This window comes from Crocuta crocuta, unplaced genomic scaffold (genome assembly GCF_008692635.1).
Source record: "Crocuta crocuta isolate KB4526 unplaced genomic scaffold, BGI_CrCroc_1.0 scaffold327, whole genome shotgun sequence".
Classification (NCBI taxonomy): domain Eukaryota; kingdom Metazoa; phylum Chordata; class Mammalia; order Carnivora; family Hyaenidae; genus Crocuta; species Crocuta crocuta.
The window spans coordinates 1,119,485-1,136,512 of NW_027529176.1; the positions used below are offsets into that span (position 1 = coordinate 1,119,485).

Sequence of the window (17,028 nt, forward strand, 5' to 3'; positions counted from 1 at the left end):
GAGGGACGTCCAGGTTGCTCTCCCCAGCAGCTGCACCACTTTGCATCCCCCTGCAGCGAACAGCGTTTGGACGCGTTTTGCACTTGTCCCCGCTGAGAAGCCGAAGTCCTCCACGTTTTCAGAGCTTCCCCACCCACGGGCTCGTCCCTCTCCGGCCCTGGCCCGCCCGCAGCGTTAACCGAGAGCCTCTTGGGCGCTCGAGCCTCCAGGTCCCTCCGCAGCCTCGTTCCACGCGGAGAAGGGGCTGCGCTGCGGCCGAAGAGGGGTCCGGACTTCGGCTCCTCGCCCGGCCCCGCAGGGGACGAGAGCCCGCCGCTGCGGCCGCCCCAGGTCTGACACCGGCCACTTCCGGCCGGCTCCGGTCCCGGCGCGCCTGCGCCACTCGCCCACGCGCCTTACTGACGTCGCCCCCGCCCCTTGCTCTGCGCGTGCGTGGCCCCGCCTTTCCGCCGGCGTTGCCAGGACGACGGCGCTTTCCTCGCAGCCCGGCCAACGCCCTGGCCTAGCTGCAGTGCGCAGTCTCGGAGCTTCCGCGGGCCCCGCCCCGCCCGCAGGGAAACAGGCGCGCGGCGATGACGTCTCGGGGGCCTGGCCGGGCGTCGCGGACTCCGGAGATGGAGGAAAAGGAGCAATTGCGGCGACAGATCCGTCTCCTGCAGGGTGGGTCGGGTCGGGCCCGGGTCGCGCGTCCCTTTCTTTACCCTTCCTTACCTCACGGCAGCCCACTGCCCGCCTCCCCGGAGGCGGTCGCTCTGCGCCCGTGGTCTCGACGGCCAGGTCGTGTCGGGTGGGGACGTGGGTAGGGTCGGGGAGGCGGTGGGGAACCCGGGAGGGCATCCCGGCCGGCTGGGGTCAGCCCCTTGCCCGTTTCTCCAGACGGGTACTGCGGGTCCGTCAAGCGCTGCGGCGGGTGGCGGCGGGGCCGTCGCTTAGTAACCGGCGGGAGGCGTCTCCCCCAACCCCCACGGGCGGGCACTTCCTCGGCGCCCCCTCGCTCCGGGTGCCCGTGGGGTGGAGGGCTTGTCCAGGTGCCGCGCGGCAGAGCCCCCGGACGCCTCGTTTTGGCTCCTTCCTTCTACACAGCCACAGTCTCCTTGATACTCTAGGCCCCCACTCGCCAGCCCTGTTTCCCATCTTTTCAGTTTTTACACTCAAGTTGAAATTTTTATACTGAAAAAATTTCCCCATTTAAAGTTACTCCCATAAAAAGAAGACTTCAGGACTTGGAAAGTGTGTGTGTGGGAGAGTCCAAGCGGGCTGGTCCAGCCTGCCAGGGGCTTCTGTCACACCTGACCTGGGTGTCCCCACGTCTGGACATGGCTTTCTCTGGGCCTGGGGACAGGACTCGCGGTGGGGAAGTGTTGTGATGGAGGGGCTAGCTGCTGGGTTGTTGGTTGAGGCGTAACCCCTTGGGGTGCTCCAGCTGAGGCCTCTAGGCCTCCTGCCCCCGGGACCACTATCCACTGCTGGGGCTCCAGACCATCAGGCTTCTTCTCCTCGTAGAGGGGGATGGCGTGACATTCCCGTCACCTGTGGAGCGCTCAGGAGCGTCGCTTGTCTTACACTCATTGTCCTGTGTGCCAGGCAGGGGGCTTAGTCAGGAGCACTCCTGCCTCCTTTCCGGCCGTGGGCAGGCCAGAGGGCCTCTGTGGCTGACTGGCCCCCTCGTTGGGATGTTAGAGCGTGGGGCCTTGCTGGTCTCTTCATATCGCGTCACGCTTCGCCTCAGAGCGTGTGGACCCTGCGTAACACCCCTGACGAGCTGGGAGCACGAGGCCCCGGGAGTGCGTTTTCCGTATGAGCAGCTGGAGCTAGGACTGAACAGGCGGATGGGGGGCTCAGGGAAAGGACGGGCCGAGGGAGTTCGGGCTGAACCGTCCTGGGGCCCCAGGGCGGGGCTCACGGGGGGGGTGGGGAGGGTGTCTGTTCGGTGTCTTGTCAGCCGATGCGCCTCCCTGGGGCTGGACTGTGGGCTGATTTTACTGTCAGCCTCTGGTTAATTGGACCTGCGATTCTGCCTCCTCAGGTTTGATTGACGACTACAAAAACCTCCATGGCAATGCCCCTGCCCCGGGCACGTCAGCCGCTTCCTGCTGGCAGCCGCCGGCCTACGGCAGCAGCCGGGCCTTCAGCACCAGCTACCCCCGGCCCGGCCGGAGGGGCTTCTCCCTGAGCCGCGGGCCTGCATGGCGCAAGAAATACTCCCTTGTGAATCGCCCCCCCGGAGCCTCAGAGCCGCCCGGTGACGGTGCTGCGCAGCCACCTCTCAGGGCTGGGGGCAGTCAGGGTCCTGAGCCCCCGCAGTGTGTCCTGGAGAGGCAGGTCCAGCTGAGTTCGGATCAGAACATGGTCATCAAAATCAAGCCACCATCAAAACCGGGCTCAGCCAGCACCACAGGGGTCTCCCGGGGCTCCTTGGAAGAATATGAGGACCCCCCCTGGAGTAACCGCAGGCCTCAGGAGGGTGAGGGCGAGCCCCCTGGTGGACACCGGCAGCCCTCAAGGCCAGGAAGAGCCAAGGGAAGCTGCGATACAGAGGACCCCCTTCTGGTCTGCCAGAAGGAGCCTGGCAAGCCTCGGGTGGTGAAGTCTGTGAGCAGCATGAGTGACAGCCCCTCAGAGCCCCGGCGGACTGTCAGCGAGAGCGCAGTTGCGGTCAAGGCACGCTTCCTGTCCTCTAGCCTGGCCCAGCGCAGTGGCACGGCTGTGGGCCGGAAGGCGGGCTCACACTCCGTGGCCAGTGGTGCCACCCAGCTCCTTGGAGACGGGAGAGTGAACGCTGGCCACCCAGACCAGCCCGCGTCCTCGGGCTTGGTGGCAGGCCCAGCCAGACCAGCTTCTGGACCCAGGCAGGCCCGGGAGGCCTCCCTGCTCATGTCCTGTCGGACCAGCAAGTTCCGGAAGAACAACTACAAGTGGGTGGCTGCTTCAGCAAGGAGCCCGCGGGCCGCTCGCAGGGCCCTCAGTCCCAGAGCAGCCGCGGAGGCCGCGTGCAAAGGCCCCTCTGGCACGGCAGAACAGGCGGAGAAGCCGCAGCTCAGGGCCGCTCCGGAAGCCAGGCCCAGGAGGTCGGCCGCGTCCTCGGCGCTCGGGGCCTGCCCCAGCAAGTACAAGTGGAAGGCGTCCAGCCCCTCGGCCTCCTCCTCCTCCTCCTTTCGTTGGCAGCCGGCAGCTGGCAGCGAGGACCAGGCCTCCCATCTCTCTCCAGTCCCGTCTAGGTCCCCCGCAGGGGACAGGCCAGGAGTGGGACCCGGTGGCTTGAAGCCCCTCTTCAGCGAGACCCCACTCTCGGCGTACAAAGTGAAGAGCCGCACCAAGATTGTCAGGAGGCGAGGAGGTGCTAGGTGGGTGCTCCTGGCAGCGCCCCAGGGTCCTGTCTGCGCAGGCAGGGGGCCGGCCTGGGCCTGGCGGCTCCCCGTTGGGTGTGCAGAGCGCGTGGGAGGGCCCACCTGCAGGGCGGAGGAAATGAGGTATAAGTGGCAGTGCTGAGGTGCCCAGCGCGAATGAGGCCAGGGTTCCTGGGGTAACAGAGGCTCCCCTCCCCGGTTCCTGTTGGTGAGAGACCAGAGGCTGCTGGGGCAGCTTTTCTGGGCCCACAGGGTTTGTGGATGATGCTTGGTACCCAGGCCAGGCTTTGGGTGTGCAAACCCAGGGAGCATCGGGGAGAGGTCTGCCCCCTCGGCAGCCAAGTGACCAGGTGAGTCACTGTCTCACTGAACACGTGTCATTTTCCTGGCCCTCCACGCTCAAGGATTGTGAAGAGGCTAAAAAATGACATCGTGGCTTAGGGCTGGGTTTGGCGTCGGGCTTCGTCACGCCAGCTGTTAACTGCAAGGGCAGAATCATTCTCACTGATCCCCTTGGGGGTCCTTCCTGCTGTCTGACCTTGGTCCTTGGCCCTGCTCTCCCAGACACGTGCCAAGTTATGTGGGCTCCCCTGCCTTTTCAGCACAGTGGCCGCCCCCTGTTTGAGCTGGTGTGGACAGGGCAGCGTGAGCAGTAGCCCATCCTGAAGAGGTGGCTGGGGAGACTGGTGGCAGCTCCCCTCTGCCATGGCTCCTTAGCGCCACCCCAGCCCCACTGGGGAGTTCATCTGGCCGAGGGAGGTGCAGGGGCCCCGGTGCAGATACACCGGGTGGGGGTCAAGGGTTGGGGGCTGCTCTCCCTCTGCCTCGGCTCTGGGCTTTGAAGGGGAAGAGGAGGGCAGGGGCAGGGTAGAGGCCGTCAGGCAGCCACTGCTGATGAGCTGGGCAGGCTGGCGGCCCCCCCCCCNGAGAGCCTCTCCGCTGGGGGAGCCCATTGGGAGCTGCCTGCTCTTTTGTCTCTGCAGCCTCCCTGGTGACAAGAAGAACCCACCCCTGCCTGCCGCCGCTGCCAAGAGCCAGTTGAGTCTGCGGCGGAGGCAGGCCCTCCGGGGGAAAGGCAGTCCCGTCCTGAAGAAGACCCCCAACAAGGGCCTGACACAGGTCACCAGGCACCGGCTGTGCTGCACGCCTCCTGGCCGGGCCCACCTCCCCACCAAGGAAGGTACGCCCGGGAGGAGGGGCTCCGAGGAGTGCGCCGAGCCCGGGCTGTGAGCCCTGCCTCTCCGTGATCTGCGGCGGCCACCTTCCCTGTCCTGAGGAGGCTCGGCCTGGGGCGCGGTGGGTGGCTTGGGCCGGAGTTCGGATGGACATCTGTCCCCACAGATAAGCCGTCACGCTGGGACGGTGCTCAGGGCCAGCTGTGGCGGGTGGCTGTGTCCACAGGCCCCTTTGCGTCCCACTCCGGGTGCTGGGGGTCGCGGAGGCATGGGGCACGGGTGGTCCCTTCTGCTCTCCTGAGGCCTGCATCCTAGCCCATGGAACACTGAGACATTTTCATAGTGACTTGCGGCGAGGAGACTGCGTCGGGGCAGTTGGAGACCGGGTGGCCAGGCCAGGGGCCTCACTGTGGTGGTATTTCAGTGAAACTTGAGTAACGGGTGTGGTATGAGGCGGCTTGGGGAAGGATGTCCCCATCGCAGACTGGGAATGACCTGAGTAGCCACGGCTATGCCCGATTCTTGCTCTGAATGGAGGCTGAGGGGAGTCGGGGACCGTGGCTGTGGTTCCTGGTGGCTGGCTGTGACCGAGGTGTGCCCGGCTGGTCTCAGCTTTCTGGGTCCTCTGTGCACAAGCTGCCCTCCGTCGGTAGGAGTGAGTGCACAGCGTGATTTGGGCCCCAGACGTGGCCCTCGGGGAGGGCTGCCCTGGCCCTGGCCCTGGCCGGCCTGCGGGCTCCCTGCTTCCTGCCCTGCCTTCTTGGGGCCCAGAGTGCCCGGGAGAGCTGGCTTCCCGGAGCCCCAGTGAGCGTCTGCCGGGCGTCACCCCCCTTTGCTGGGCCTGGAAGCAGGTGTTCGTTGAGCCAGGTGTTGAGTGGGGCCGGGTCACAAGAGGCCGGGGCCCTGGGCTTCTCCATACCCTCTGGTCTCCCGGGTGCATGGTGTCCTAATGCAGGGGTGGGCACTGAGGGGGTTTGTGGGACATCTCACGTGGGCACACTTTGACCTCTTCAGCCCGTGCCCTTGGTGTAGCTTTGTTGCCTTCCCAGGAGTCCAGCGGGGCTGGCCTTGACTGTGGCCTGGCCAGGCCTCTGCCTTCCCTGTCGCCAAGGAGCCTGGTGCGGGGACGGACGGGCCTGAGCCAGACCGTTGCCATCCCGCGTAGCAGGCACCCCGGAGGAAGGAGCGCTCTGCGCATCCACAACTTCTCCCATTCAGGCACTGGGGGCCCGCAGCTGCAGACCCCTCTGTAGATGAGGCAGGGGGCGGGCAACACGGGGCCCCTACACAAAGCTGAGCCTTCCTGCCAGGCAGGTGGTGGGTGAGCTGCAGTGTGCTGCTGCCTGCTCCCAGCAGGAGGGCCCTGTGCGCCTGGGGGCGGGGGCGGGGCTGGCTTAGCTGGACTGGACCCGACTGGACTGACCGGCCTGCAGCGGCCTTTCTACCCCAGCTGCTGGCTGCGGGGCCACCGGGGAGAGAAGGGCACTGGCCACCTAGGCAGTGTCCTGGGGCCATGGCCTGGAGCTGGCACCCTCAATAGTGACCCAGGCCAGTATGTTGTAGGACGCCCACTGTGGCTGCCAGGTGGAGCCCGGCCTGGACGAGCGAGGGGCTGATGGGGGTGCTGGGTCTACGGATTTGGGGGGGAGGCGGTGTCTGCGTGGGTCAGCCCTGGAGCGCTGCCTCAGGCTCAGGCCGTGCTTGCCAACCTTGCTTATCGGGCCTGGGATGACCGGTTCTCTGGGCCTTGAGCAGTACCAAGTGCGGGCTGAGGACACGGAGGCTGCCCCCCGCTGGTGGGGTGCACAGTGCTGCGTGGGAGGAGGAGAAGGGCTTTGGGCAGGGGGCGGGGCTGAGCTGAGGGGATGACACAGCCCTGCCTTCAGGCTTCTCGCTTCTGTCTCCTCAAGGAGGTGATGGGTTAGCTGTGGTGAGAGGCAGACCCTTGCTCCCACCTCCCTGGCAGGAAGTGCAGGGGTGGGTGGGGGAGAGTCCTGCTGGGGGAGAGGCTTGGAGAAGGCTTCTGCTCACTCACTGATCCATCCCCTCCAGCCATCCTCCAGCCGTCCACCCATCTATCTGTTCGTCCGCTTGCCTGTCTGTCCATCCACCCCTCACCCACCGTTTATCCGTTTATCCACCACCCCCTCTTATCCTCCGTCCCCGACCCGCCCGTCCCCCATCGGTCCTCCAGCCATTCATTCTCCATTCCTGTGTCCCCTACCGTCCCGCATCTCCCCGTTTATCCCTTGCCATCACCCCCACCATCCGGTGGGTGTGCATCGAGGGCCTCTGTGCGGGGCAGCGTGCTGGCTCCCATGGGCCGCGTCGTCGTCCTGAGGACCGGCAGCCGCCCGGGTGTGGTAAACTAGCTGAAAAGCTCCTCTCAGGTGGTGAACGTGCTCAGAGGAAAAGGACACGCTGGGTGAGGTGGTGGAGAGCCGTTGGGATGCGTGTTCAGCTTTGGCCAAGCAGCTGGTGTCTCTGAGGAGGGGCTGTCCAGACTGAGAGCTGCGTGAGGGGAGGAGGCGTAAGCGCGGTGCCCGTCTGCAGGTGGAGGGCACGGGTGGGGAGGAGCTCCGTGTTGTGCTGCGGGAGCAGGGAGGGGGCCTGTGTGGCTGGCATCCCTGAGGCTGGGACGCCCTCCCCCCCCCAGGCTGCAGGGAAGGCGGGACCTGATGGCGGGTGGGTGGAGCAGGCCTCAGCAGGGCAGCGGTGACTTGGGACCTGCATGAAGACGCTCGGGGGTGTGAGGCGGCTGTACTGGGGGCCCCAGGGGTGTCCGGCAGGCCTGGAGGGGGCAGTGAGCCAGGAAGAGCCTGTGGCAAGGTCAAGGAGTGGGGTCCTCATTCTCACAAGTGGGCGGGAAGCTCAGGGAAGATGCTTGTGCTCGGGACTGAAACGCTGGGCACGTGGCCCCAGACCTGCCACCCCGAGGCCCGGAGACTGGCTGCGGCGGCTGTGGTGGGAACAGCATTTCCCTGGGTCCAGGGCTACCAGGGGGTCAGCGGGCGGCTCCCCCAAGCACCTTCTTCTGCAAGGTCTGCAGGCTTCCCTCCTGTCTCCCTCCGCCCCCTGCTCCACCTGCCTGTCCCCAGGCCAGCTGCGAGCTGCCTCACACACAAGTTTCCATTTACTGCTGTGGGCATTTGGGGTGCAGACCCTGGGCTCTGGGGCTCAGGGCTCGCCCCCCACCCCCACCCCGCAGTGCCTCCCTGTGGTGGACAGGCTGCTCTGAGGCTTCTCTTCCCCTTTTCCCCAACTCAGACCGTTGGCTCAGGTCCAGACTTCCTTGGAGCAGCGTAGGGGAGGGGCCTGAGCCCTTGTGGGCTCCTGGCCTGGGCGAGGATGGAGTAAGGAGAAGGGCCAGGCTTCCAGAAGCTGCGGCCCCCACCAGGTCCCTTTTTCAGCCCTGCCGAACGCCGGTGGCCAGCAGAGGGCGTACTTGCCCCTCTTATTCCTCCGTCCACCTTTTTCTGGTAATTGATTGCCTAATTTCCTCTTTATGTGAAAGAAAGCAGATATCAAGTAATTTGCAGCAATAACCTGCTAATGCTGGGCCAGTATCGAAACTCCCCTGTTCATTTCAAGTGGCAGATAAAACACTAATACATAATTATCCTTGCAAATTGGATTGTTTTAAATAACCAAAAGGCTACGGCCAGGAGAAAGCGATCCCATCTCCCTTGAGTTACTATTGCAGTGTAATTGCCGCGTTCAATCAATTTCCCTGGCATTAGAAATTCCATCACAATCAACATTAAGCTTTATTCATTGTGATGGCTAAGAGCCGGGCCATTTCTCCTCTTTTTCTTAACTGGCAAAATTAATCAGTGAAAAGATTTTAAACATTTACCCGTGCGAAAGAGGTCAGCTCTGCCACTATATTGCTCAGCAGATAAGGGTGCTAATAAAAAGAAAATTGAATTACTAATGATCACCAGGAACAGAGTATATAAAACCTGGCAATCGCCGGTTCAGGAAAAGGGAGAATCAATTTTCTTGGGACAAGGTGTGCTCATTTTTTATTTTGGCGCATATTATCAGCAATTTAATTTGAGAACGCATAAACAGGAGGAAACAGTTAGGGAATAATGAGCCCGGAGGTGTAAAGTGCCGCAGGATATATGCTGTACACAATTTATTTGGCACAACAGATAATCGCTTTAATTGAATTCAAAACTGCATTGTTCAGCAGCCGTGTGGCCGCTGGTGCCTTGGGCCTTGGGGACTGAGCTTTATGAAGATCTCGCCTGCCTCCCCTCCTGCTTTCTCTCCTCTGCCTCCCCCTGGCCTCCCCTCCCAGGCTCCCCTGCCCTCAGACCCTTCTGCCGGGTTACCTAGGGCCAAACTTCGGTGGAGGGTAGGGCAGGTGGCCTTCAGGGACTCCCTGTGCTCCCCACCTCTCTGCCTCTCGCCTTCCTTCGCTCTTCTCCCGGGGAGGAGTCTGTTGGCAGCTGGGGGATCAGGAGGTGACAGTTGAGGAAGGGCCCAGGGGAGCGTCATTTGCTGAGGACTGGTGGGGTCTGCCACATTTTAACTGCGCAGAGACCCTGCTTGATCTGTCTCCGCTTCGTCCAGAGCAGAGGGAAGAACACCGTTTATAGGCCTCAAGAACCGGGTCCGACTTACCGCCCATGTAATTGTGGCAGTTGGTGGCCTGGCCTGTGCGGTCTGCAGTGCACCCGGCCCACGTTGGCTCCTGCTCCAGCCTGGGTGTGGGGGCCAGCTCGGCTTGCCTCTGTCCCCGCTGGACCCCCCTGAAGTGGCAGGCTTGAGGCGCGCCATCGAGCGGGGCTCATATGCAGAGCGGGTGCTTCGCAGCCCCCTCGCACCAGGCCCTAGGCCAGGGTGCCTCAGAGTGGCCGCAGGTCAGGGGATCCCTGCCAGCCATGTGGAAATGTTTGCCATCCTGTGCCCGGGAAAAGCCGTGGGTAGGTGGTGGTGGCGGCACCTCCCAGAAGCCGCTCGGGTGGGAGGGCCCTCCGCCTCACCTGCCCGGGACGGCGGTACCATGCCCTCCTCTCCCTCCCCTGCTTCATCTTGAGCCTGGGACCCTGCGCAGGACGCCCCGGGGCTGCACAGATGAGGGGCTGCTGTGGGAGGTGAGGGTGAGGGTCTGACGGCCACTCAGGGCTGAGGGGGCAGGGATGCAGCTGGCGGGAAGAGCCCAGTTTTCACGGCAGCCTCGGGGACAGACCTGAAGTTGCCCGGGCCCGCCCAGGAGCCAGGCCTCACACCGCTGCTCCGTCTGCCCATGGGCCGCGTGGGTGGAGACTCTGCCGTCTCCTGTGTGCCGATGAGAAGTGGGGTGTCCGCTCGCCCTAGGTCATTACCAGACAAGGCAGCTGTGGTCTTGGTCCCTTGTCTGGGTCTGACCGGGTTTTCACCATATATAGCCCATGACAGTCCCCTGGTGGTCGTATCCAGTAAGGAGGGTCTCTGGCCGGGATTGCCCGGTGCTGGGGGGGGACACCTATTCCCTGTGTCCATGTTTCTCTGAGCCCCCAAGTGAGCTCCCCTCCGGCCCTGCCGCCCCCTTCCCCCGGTACCTGGGCCCCTCAGCAGACCCTGTGGGTGGCTCCTCCCAGTCCCAGAGTGGGGACACAGTGCTTGCTCAGCAGGGGACCTCCCCATCCCCCAGCCCCTGGGTGGAGACTCTGGGGGCTGCCCCCCTTGCGCATCCCCTTTTGGCTCCTCAGGTGTGTGCACCTGGCCTGCTGTCCTAGGGCCTGAAGGGCTGTCCCGTTGCTCTTGGAGACGACAGAGCATGCCCTCTCAGACCCCTGGGCATCAGAGCCTGTCTGGGTGTGCTCCACCTCCCGCCATCTCTCCCCTCCAGCAGCTGGGGTGGGGGGGGTTCTTCAATGCAGTTCTCACTTCGCTTCCTTTTCTGAAGGCCTATGGCTCCTTGTGCGTGGAAGAGACCAGGGCTGTGTAGACAGGGCCCCGCCCCTCTGGCCAGGCCCTGCCCCCTCCAGCCCAGGTCCCCAGTGACCAGGGCCAGGCAGTGGGCCAGGCAGCAGCACTGCAGCGTCCCTCTCGGGAGGCAGCCCCAGGCCCATGTGTAGCGTGTGCTGGCGTCATGGCTGCGGGCGGGTCAGTGGGCAGAGGGAGCAGAGGAGAGTCTCTGGCGCTGCCCTGGGTCCCACGGGAAGGAGGCATGTTCTCGCCGCTGGTGCCCCTGGGCATTGGGATGGTTGGGAGCAGAGGGGTTTCTGGCTTAGAGGGGCTGCGCCCCCAGCCTGCACTGCAGCCACGCTCTGGGTGGGCCCTCCGAACTGGGTGGCCTCACTGGGAGGCGGCTGTCCTGGATGCAGGCTGTTGGGCGGTGCTCAGACTCTAGGGACAGTGTGGGGGAGTGAAGGAGTTGGGGATGGGCCGTCACTGCCTGCCCAGGGCTAGCCCCCGGGATGTGACGTGGGCCTTTCATGGTGCTGGCTAGCTCTCCCCTGCTGAGCTAGCCCTTGGCTGCCCCCCCATCCCAGCCCTGGGAGTGGGGATCTTGCAGCTGACACCAGGGGCCCCAGGGGCAGGGATGCCTGGCACTGACCACAGTCCCAGGAGGGTCCTGGCTCCCCTGCTGAGGGGGAGGAGGGAGGCAGGCTTCCTGTGTCATGGTGGCAGAGGGGGCCCCATGGGGCCGGGGCTGGGTGACTTTATGGAGGTGTGTCCTTCCTGTCCCACGGGGCGCTGGGAAGCCAGCCCACGGCTTGGGAGCCTTCCACACCTGTGATGGGGCCGAGGGTCATGTCCGGGGGCTGCCGTGTTGGTAGAAGGAGCCGGGGAGTCGGGGCTGGGGCAGGGCCTGGCAAAGGCCGGCCTGGATGGCTGCCACAGTTTCCCCACCATGCCACCCAGAGGTCTGCTGGTCTGCTGTCGCACAGTGCTGCGTGGTTGGCTTGTTCAGTTTTACCTAGGCAGACGCTGTGAAGAGCAGTTAAATCCGGAGTCCTGCTTTCCTAAGGAAAAGAGAAAGTGCTGAATTAGATGCTCGAAAGGCAGCCGCAGCGATCCCAGAGCCTTGCATAAATTATCAGGCGCATCGGAGGCCTGGATTTCAGTTTGTCGCGGCCGTGCTAATTAATTACCCCGCAAGGCCCGGCGTAGGAGTGCGTGTGCGTGTGCGTGTGTGTGTGTGTGTGTGTGTGTGTGTGTGTGTGTGGGCACCACGCTTGCCTGGCTCCCAGGCTGGTTCAGAGCCCTCAGGGAAGCCATGACCACACAGAGCTGGGGACTCCCGAATGATGCTGTGAAGCCTGCCTGGCTGGGCCAGGAGGGGTGGCATCCTCAGGGCAGCCGGAGCTTGTGGCCCTGGGGAGCGCATGCCCCTCCCGCTGGCCTGGGGCTCTAGGCGGGGACAGCCTGGGCTGCCCCTTGTGTCTGGTGGTCAGGATGCGCTGCTGGTGGTGTACCCCCAAGTACGGGCCCCCTTGCCCACTGAGCCCAGCCTGGTTTGAGGCTCCCTTTCATTCTGGTAGGCTTGCAGGTGCCTGCCCGTCGGTGGACGCCAGGGTGCAGGGTGAAGGCTCTTCTACGCCCCTGTTGTGAGCCTGCCAGCTGCTGCCCTGTGGCCCTCCCTCCCTCCCCGGCCCTGGTGCTCCTCTTTGCTGCCGCCCCTGGGGGGTCTGTCCCACTGGCTTTCCTGGGTGCAACCCCTCCCACCCCTGGGAAAGGGGCCCAGCCTCAGCGGGGGCCCTCTGGTGCGAGGGTGGGGTTCGCTCACTTCCTAGAGGTGGGGCATGACCTTCCAGGTCTCTGGAAGTCGACACCTTCTCTCCACAACTGTCAGAATGCTGCTGGGCCCCCTCTCTCAGGCCTGGGGACCTGTTCCTCCCCCTGGGGCACCCCCCCCATGCCTCTGTTCCCCGCGGTACCCTTGCCGTGGCCACCTGCAGCAGCACCAGGCCTCAGTGTGCTCAGGGCAGGGCTGCGTGTGGCCAGAGCTCCACGTGGATGTAGGTCCCCGTCAAGGGGCCCCTGTGTTCCCACCTGGCCGGCCCCGTCCCGTGCTGGGTGTCTGCTTGTATGTTGGGGAGAGGCCCTGATGGAAGGAAGCACCGATTTCCCTCGGTGTCCTGTGCCCAGTGCCGGGCTGGCATGGCAAGGGCAGGGGGGCCGGGGGAGAGCAGGTCTTTGGGAAGCAGCTCAGCCAGTGCCTCCTGCCGCCGCCCGTGGGGCCCCTCCTCTTCTTGCCGCTTTCTCCTCTCTCTGCGCCGTTTCTGCCCCCAGTACGCCAACGTCGCTGAGCGTCATCGACCCTGAGCGCTGCTGGGCATGTGGCCTGGCGAGGCCCCAACTGCAGGGCGTGAAAAGGAGTGACGACAGCCCAGACGTGACTCTGGGTGGCAGAGAGAAACAGGGAGTGGCCACCTGGCAGACAGTCAGGGAGGCAGTGCCCGGCTGCGCGGGGCTTCCTACGGGCCAGAGGCTGGAGAGAAACCGGGATGCCAGGGGGGTGCTCTGGGCAGAGAGCACACAGACGTAGCTTTCCTTCACCTGGGGTTGCCCGGAACGGAGGGAACAGAGGGGCACAGGGGCGCCTACGGTGGCAGGGAGGACCAGCATCTGATGCTGCTGCCTCGCCCGGCCCAGGGAGGACCGTTCGGGAGGCCGTCCGTCCTTCCTTCCGACTCCAGCAGTGGAGGCCGGGAGCGTCTTCCTGCCCCACCTCTGTCCTAAGGCTGCCAGGCTCCTGAGCTGCCCTGGGCGCTGGGCTCTCGGGGAGGGGAAAGAGCCATGCTTGCTGAGCGACTGCCGTGCAGACTGAGCTCAAGGTGACCCAGCTCCCAGAGGCAGAAAGTGAGGCTGGGGAGGCGCCGGCCTTTCCCTCTGTGCGCAGCGGTCTGCACCTGACTGTGGCGGTGCCCACGTCTGCGGCCCGCGGAGCCACGCCTCAGAGCGTGCCAGCCCTCTGGGCTCCGGGCCGGCTGCAGAGCAAGTGCCAGTGGGCGCAGCGCTGGGGGAGCTCGCGGCCCCAGGTGTGGGCTTCGGGCACGGGGGCTGCTGTGTGACAGAGAGGGGCGGTGAGGAGGCGGCCCGGGAGGGCCATGCCCTCGTCCGCTGCGCGCCGGCCGCCGTGGGTGCGCGCTGAGTGCGGGTCCTAGTGCCGCGTCCGGGAGCAGAGCCGGTGAGCTGCTTGTCGGCCCCGACGGACGGACGAGGACACGGAGGCCCTCGGGCGGACGGCACCGGATGGCGGGGGCCCTGAGAGGCCTGGGTGTCCAGGTAGCAGTTGGCAGCGGCCTCGGCAGGTTGGCCTCTCAGGGCCCCTTCTGTCCTGTGAGCGCTGGGGCTGAGGACAGTGCTCTGTCTTGACTGGAGGCTCATACCTTGGCCCCGGGGGGGCTGGGGGCCCTGCCTGCTGTCTCTTGTCCCCTGTGGCATTTGGGGCTGGAGCTGGAGCGTCAGGCTGGGCACTGTGCCCCGGCTGCCCCCTTGGCGTGTCCTGGCCCCAAAGTTTTGCCTAACAGAGGAGGGGCAAGAGTGTGACTCTGGACCCCCCCCCCCAGAGCAATGGCCAGGGCTGCTCAGGGACCGTCACCCCAGGGAGGGGTGGTCACCCAGGGAGAGATGGTGACCCCAGGGAGAGGAGGTCACCCTGGGAGGGATGGTCACCCAGGGAGAGGAGGTCACCCCGGGAGGGACGGTCACCCCAGGGAGGGGCGCTGGGAGCTGCCCGGGAGGAAGTGCCCCGGAGGCCCGAGGGTTGGGGTGGAGTTCTTCCCTGCTAAGGGCAGCTGGGTGAAGGAACAGGACACGTGGGGGCAGGACACGGTGTCCTCGGGCTGGACCGTCTGGTCCCAGCCTCTGGAGAGGGATAGGGGCGGAGTTTCGTAGGGACAGCAGCCCTGTGGTGTGTCTCCTTCTTTGGGCTCAGCTTCCTGATGGTTGCGTGTTTGGTGCCTGGCCCCTTGCGGGGAGCAGGGCGAGGCTGCCGTGGCTCCCGAGGAACGTGCATGGGGAGCCCCTGCCCTGGCCGGCCCTGTGCCCACCTGGCAGCGACACCCCGCGGGCTCTCGGGAGCAAGCAGTGTGGCCCCGAGTCGGACCTGAGCTGCCCTTTGTGGATCCTCTGCTTGCTGTGAGGCTCGGAGGGGCCGGGTGGGCGCCTCCCGGAGAAGTGTGGAGGCGCCTTTGTCCTCTGTTCTCTGCGGCCTGGCTCTCCTCACTCCTGGCGTGTCACGGGGGGAGGTGCCGTGTGGGGTTCGTTGTCTGGATCTGGATCTGGATCTGGATCTGGATCTGGCTGCCTTCCTGCACGGGGCTGCCCCTTGGCTTGTGACGGAAGAGGGGCGGGTGGAGGGGCTGCCGTCCCGGGCACTGGAGCTGGCTGGTGCCTGGGCCCCTGACTCCAGGCCCTGGGCCGGTGCCCTGAGGGTCAGCAAGTGGGGAGCTGGGCAGCCGAGGCTGGAGCAGGGCCTCCTGTTCCGGGTCCTGACTGCCGCTGGACAGGCCGTGGCGGGCCCGAGCGCCGACGCCGCGCCAGGACCGGGCCGTAGGTCTCTTTCCTAAAACACGTGCTTGTAAGGTTACATTTCCCCTGAGCACGGCTGTATCCTGCAAGTTAATTAGTCTTGTTTTCACCAAAATTTTTTTCAAATTTTTCTCTGACCTATAGGTTTTTTAGAAGGGTGTTGCTTCATTTCCAAACCTACGAGGGCTTTGAAGTTATTTGTATTTACTGCTTTCTAGTTTNGGGGGGGGAGGGGGTGTCTCCTCCCAGCCCCGAGGGACACGCCACACGCTTCCCCTGTGCTTGTGAATCTGCCTGTTTCTCTAGTTGTCAGGTTTTTCTTTTAAAAATTTTAAATGTTTGTTTAAAATTTTATGTCTGAGAGAGAGACAGTGTGAGCAGGGCAGGGTCAGAGAGAGAGACACACACAGAATCCCAAACAGGCTCCAGGCTCCGAGCTGTCAGCACAGAGCCCGACGCGGGGCTCAAACCCACGAACTGTGAGATCATGACCTGAGCTGAAGTCGGGCGCTCCACCGACTGAGCCCCAGGCGCCCCTCTAGTTGTCAGTTTTGCATTAAATGTTTTGAGGCCGCTTCAGAGTGCAAAGCAGTTTGGAATGGTTGTATTCCTGGCGGATTGAATCTTTGAAGGTTATGCAATGTTCTTTTTTGTTTCCAATAATACTTACTGCCATTTTTTCTTTTAATTTTTTTTTTTTTATGTTTTCTTTATTTCTAGGAGAGAGAGAGAGGGACAGCGTGAGCAGGGGAGGGGCAGAGAGAGAGGGAGTCACAGACTGAAACAGGCTCTAGGCTCTGAGCTGGCAGTCAGCACAGAGCCCGACGTGGGGCTCGAACCCACGAACCGCGGGATCATGACCTAAGCGAAAGTCGGACGCTTAACCGACTAAGCCACCCAGGCGCCCCTTTTCTTTTAATTTTTAATGTTTATTTTTTAGAGGGAGAGAGAGTGTGAGTGGGGGAGGGGCAGAGAGAGAGGGAGACACAGAATCCGAAGCAGCTCCAGGCTCCGAGCTGTCAGCACAGAGCCCGACACGGGACTTGAACCCACGAACCGTGAGATCACGACCTGAGCCCAAGTCCGCAGCCCAACTGACTGAGCCACCCAGGTGCCCTTTAAATTGTCTTTTTTTAAAATTTGTTTTTATTTTTTGAGAGAATGAGAATGTGAGTGGGGGAAAGGGACAGAGACAGAGGGAGGGAGAATCCCGTATCACGACCATAGCATGATCTGAGCCCACATCAGAGTTGGATGCTTAACTGACTGAGCCACCCAGGTGCCCTAAAATTGTCTTTATAAAGAAAGCTGTAGAGTTTTCACACTTGCTGTAATTACTAATGTATTTTGGCTTAAATCTCTGAGTTTCTATGGGCTTTTTCTTTGTTCTACCTGTTCTGTTCTTTTCTCTTTTTTTCCCTTCATTTAGATGTATTTTTTAATTCTATTTTGTCTTCTTTTAGCTTACTGTATGTTCTTTTATTTTGGTTTAGTGTTCTCCCCAGAGGTTATAGTGTGCATTTTAAAAAATTGTATGTATTTTTGGGAGAGAGAGAGGGAGGGAAGGGGCAGAGAGAGAGAGAAAGAGAGAATCCCAAACAGGTTCTGTGCCATCAACGCAGAGCCTGACATGGGGCTTGAACTTACGAACCGAGAGATCATGACCTGAGCCAAAACCAAGAGTTGGACACTTAACCGGCTGAGCCACCGAGGCGTTCCTTTAATGTGCGTTTTTTACTTAGTGATATTGATGCTTAGAGATGTATCGTGTGATCGCTTCCCAGGTGGTGTAAGCAGCTTGGAGTACTTCAACTCTATTTCCCTCTCTCGGCCTTTCTGTTCTAGAACTGTCATGATTTTAATTCTCTTTATATTTTAGATTTCACAGAACACGTTTAGATTTACCCATGGATTTATTTTTCACCTTCTCTTCATTCTTTCTTCTGTTTGAAGAACAGCTTTTAATGTTTCCTTTAACGTTGCGGGTCCGCTAAGGACCTTGTCTCTCAATAGATGTTTATTGAACTGTT

General features: G+C 62.8%; 1 protein-coding gene across 1 annotated transcript in view; it reads left to right on the top strand.

Annotated features, from left to right (window-relative positions):
- The first annotated feature begins 585 nt into the window (after positions 1-585).
- The window catches only part of ZC3H3 (zinc finger CCCH-type containing 3), an 85,229-nt gene continuing 68,786 nt past the window's right edge, over positions 586-17,028 (top strand). The window contains 3 exon segments of the mRNA XM_077758249.1: positions 586-660; positions 2,027-3,344; positions 4,331-4,527. Of these exon segments, the coding sequence (XP_077614375.1) occupies positions 615-660; positions 2,027-3,344; positions 4,331-4,527 (1,561 nt within the window). The 5' untranslated portion in view covers positions 586-614.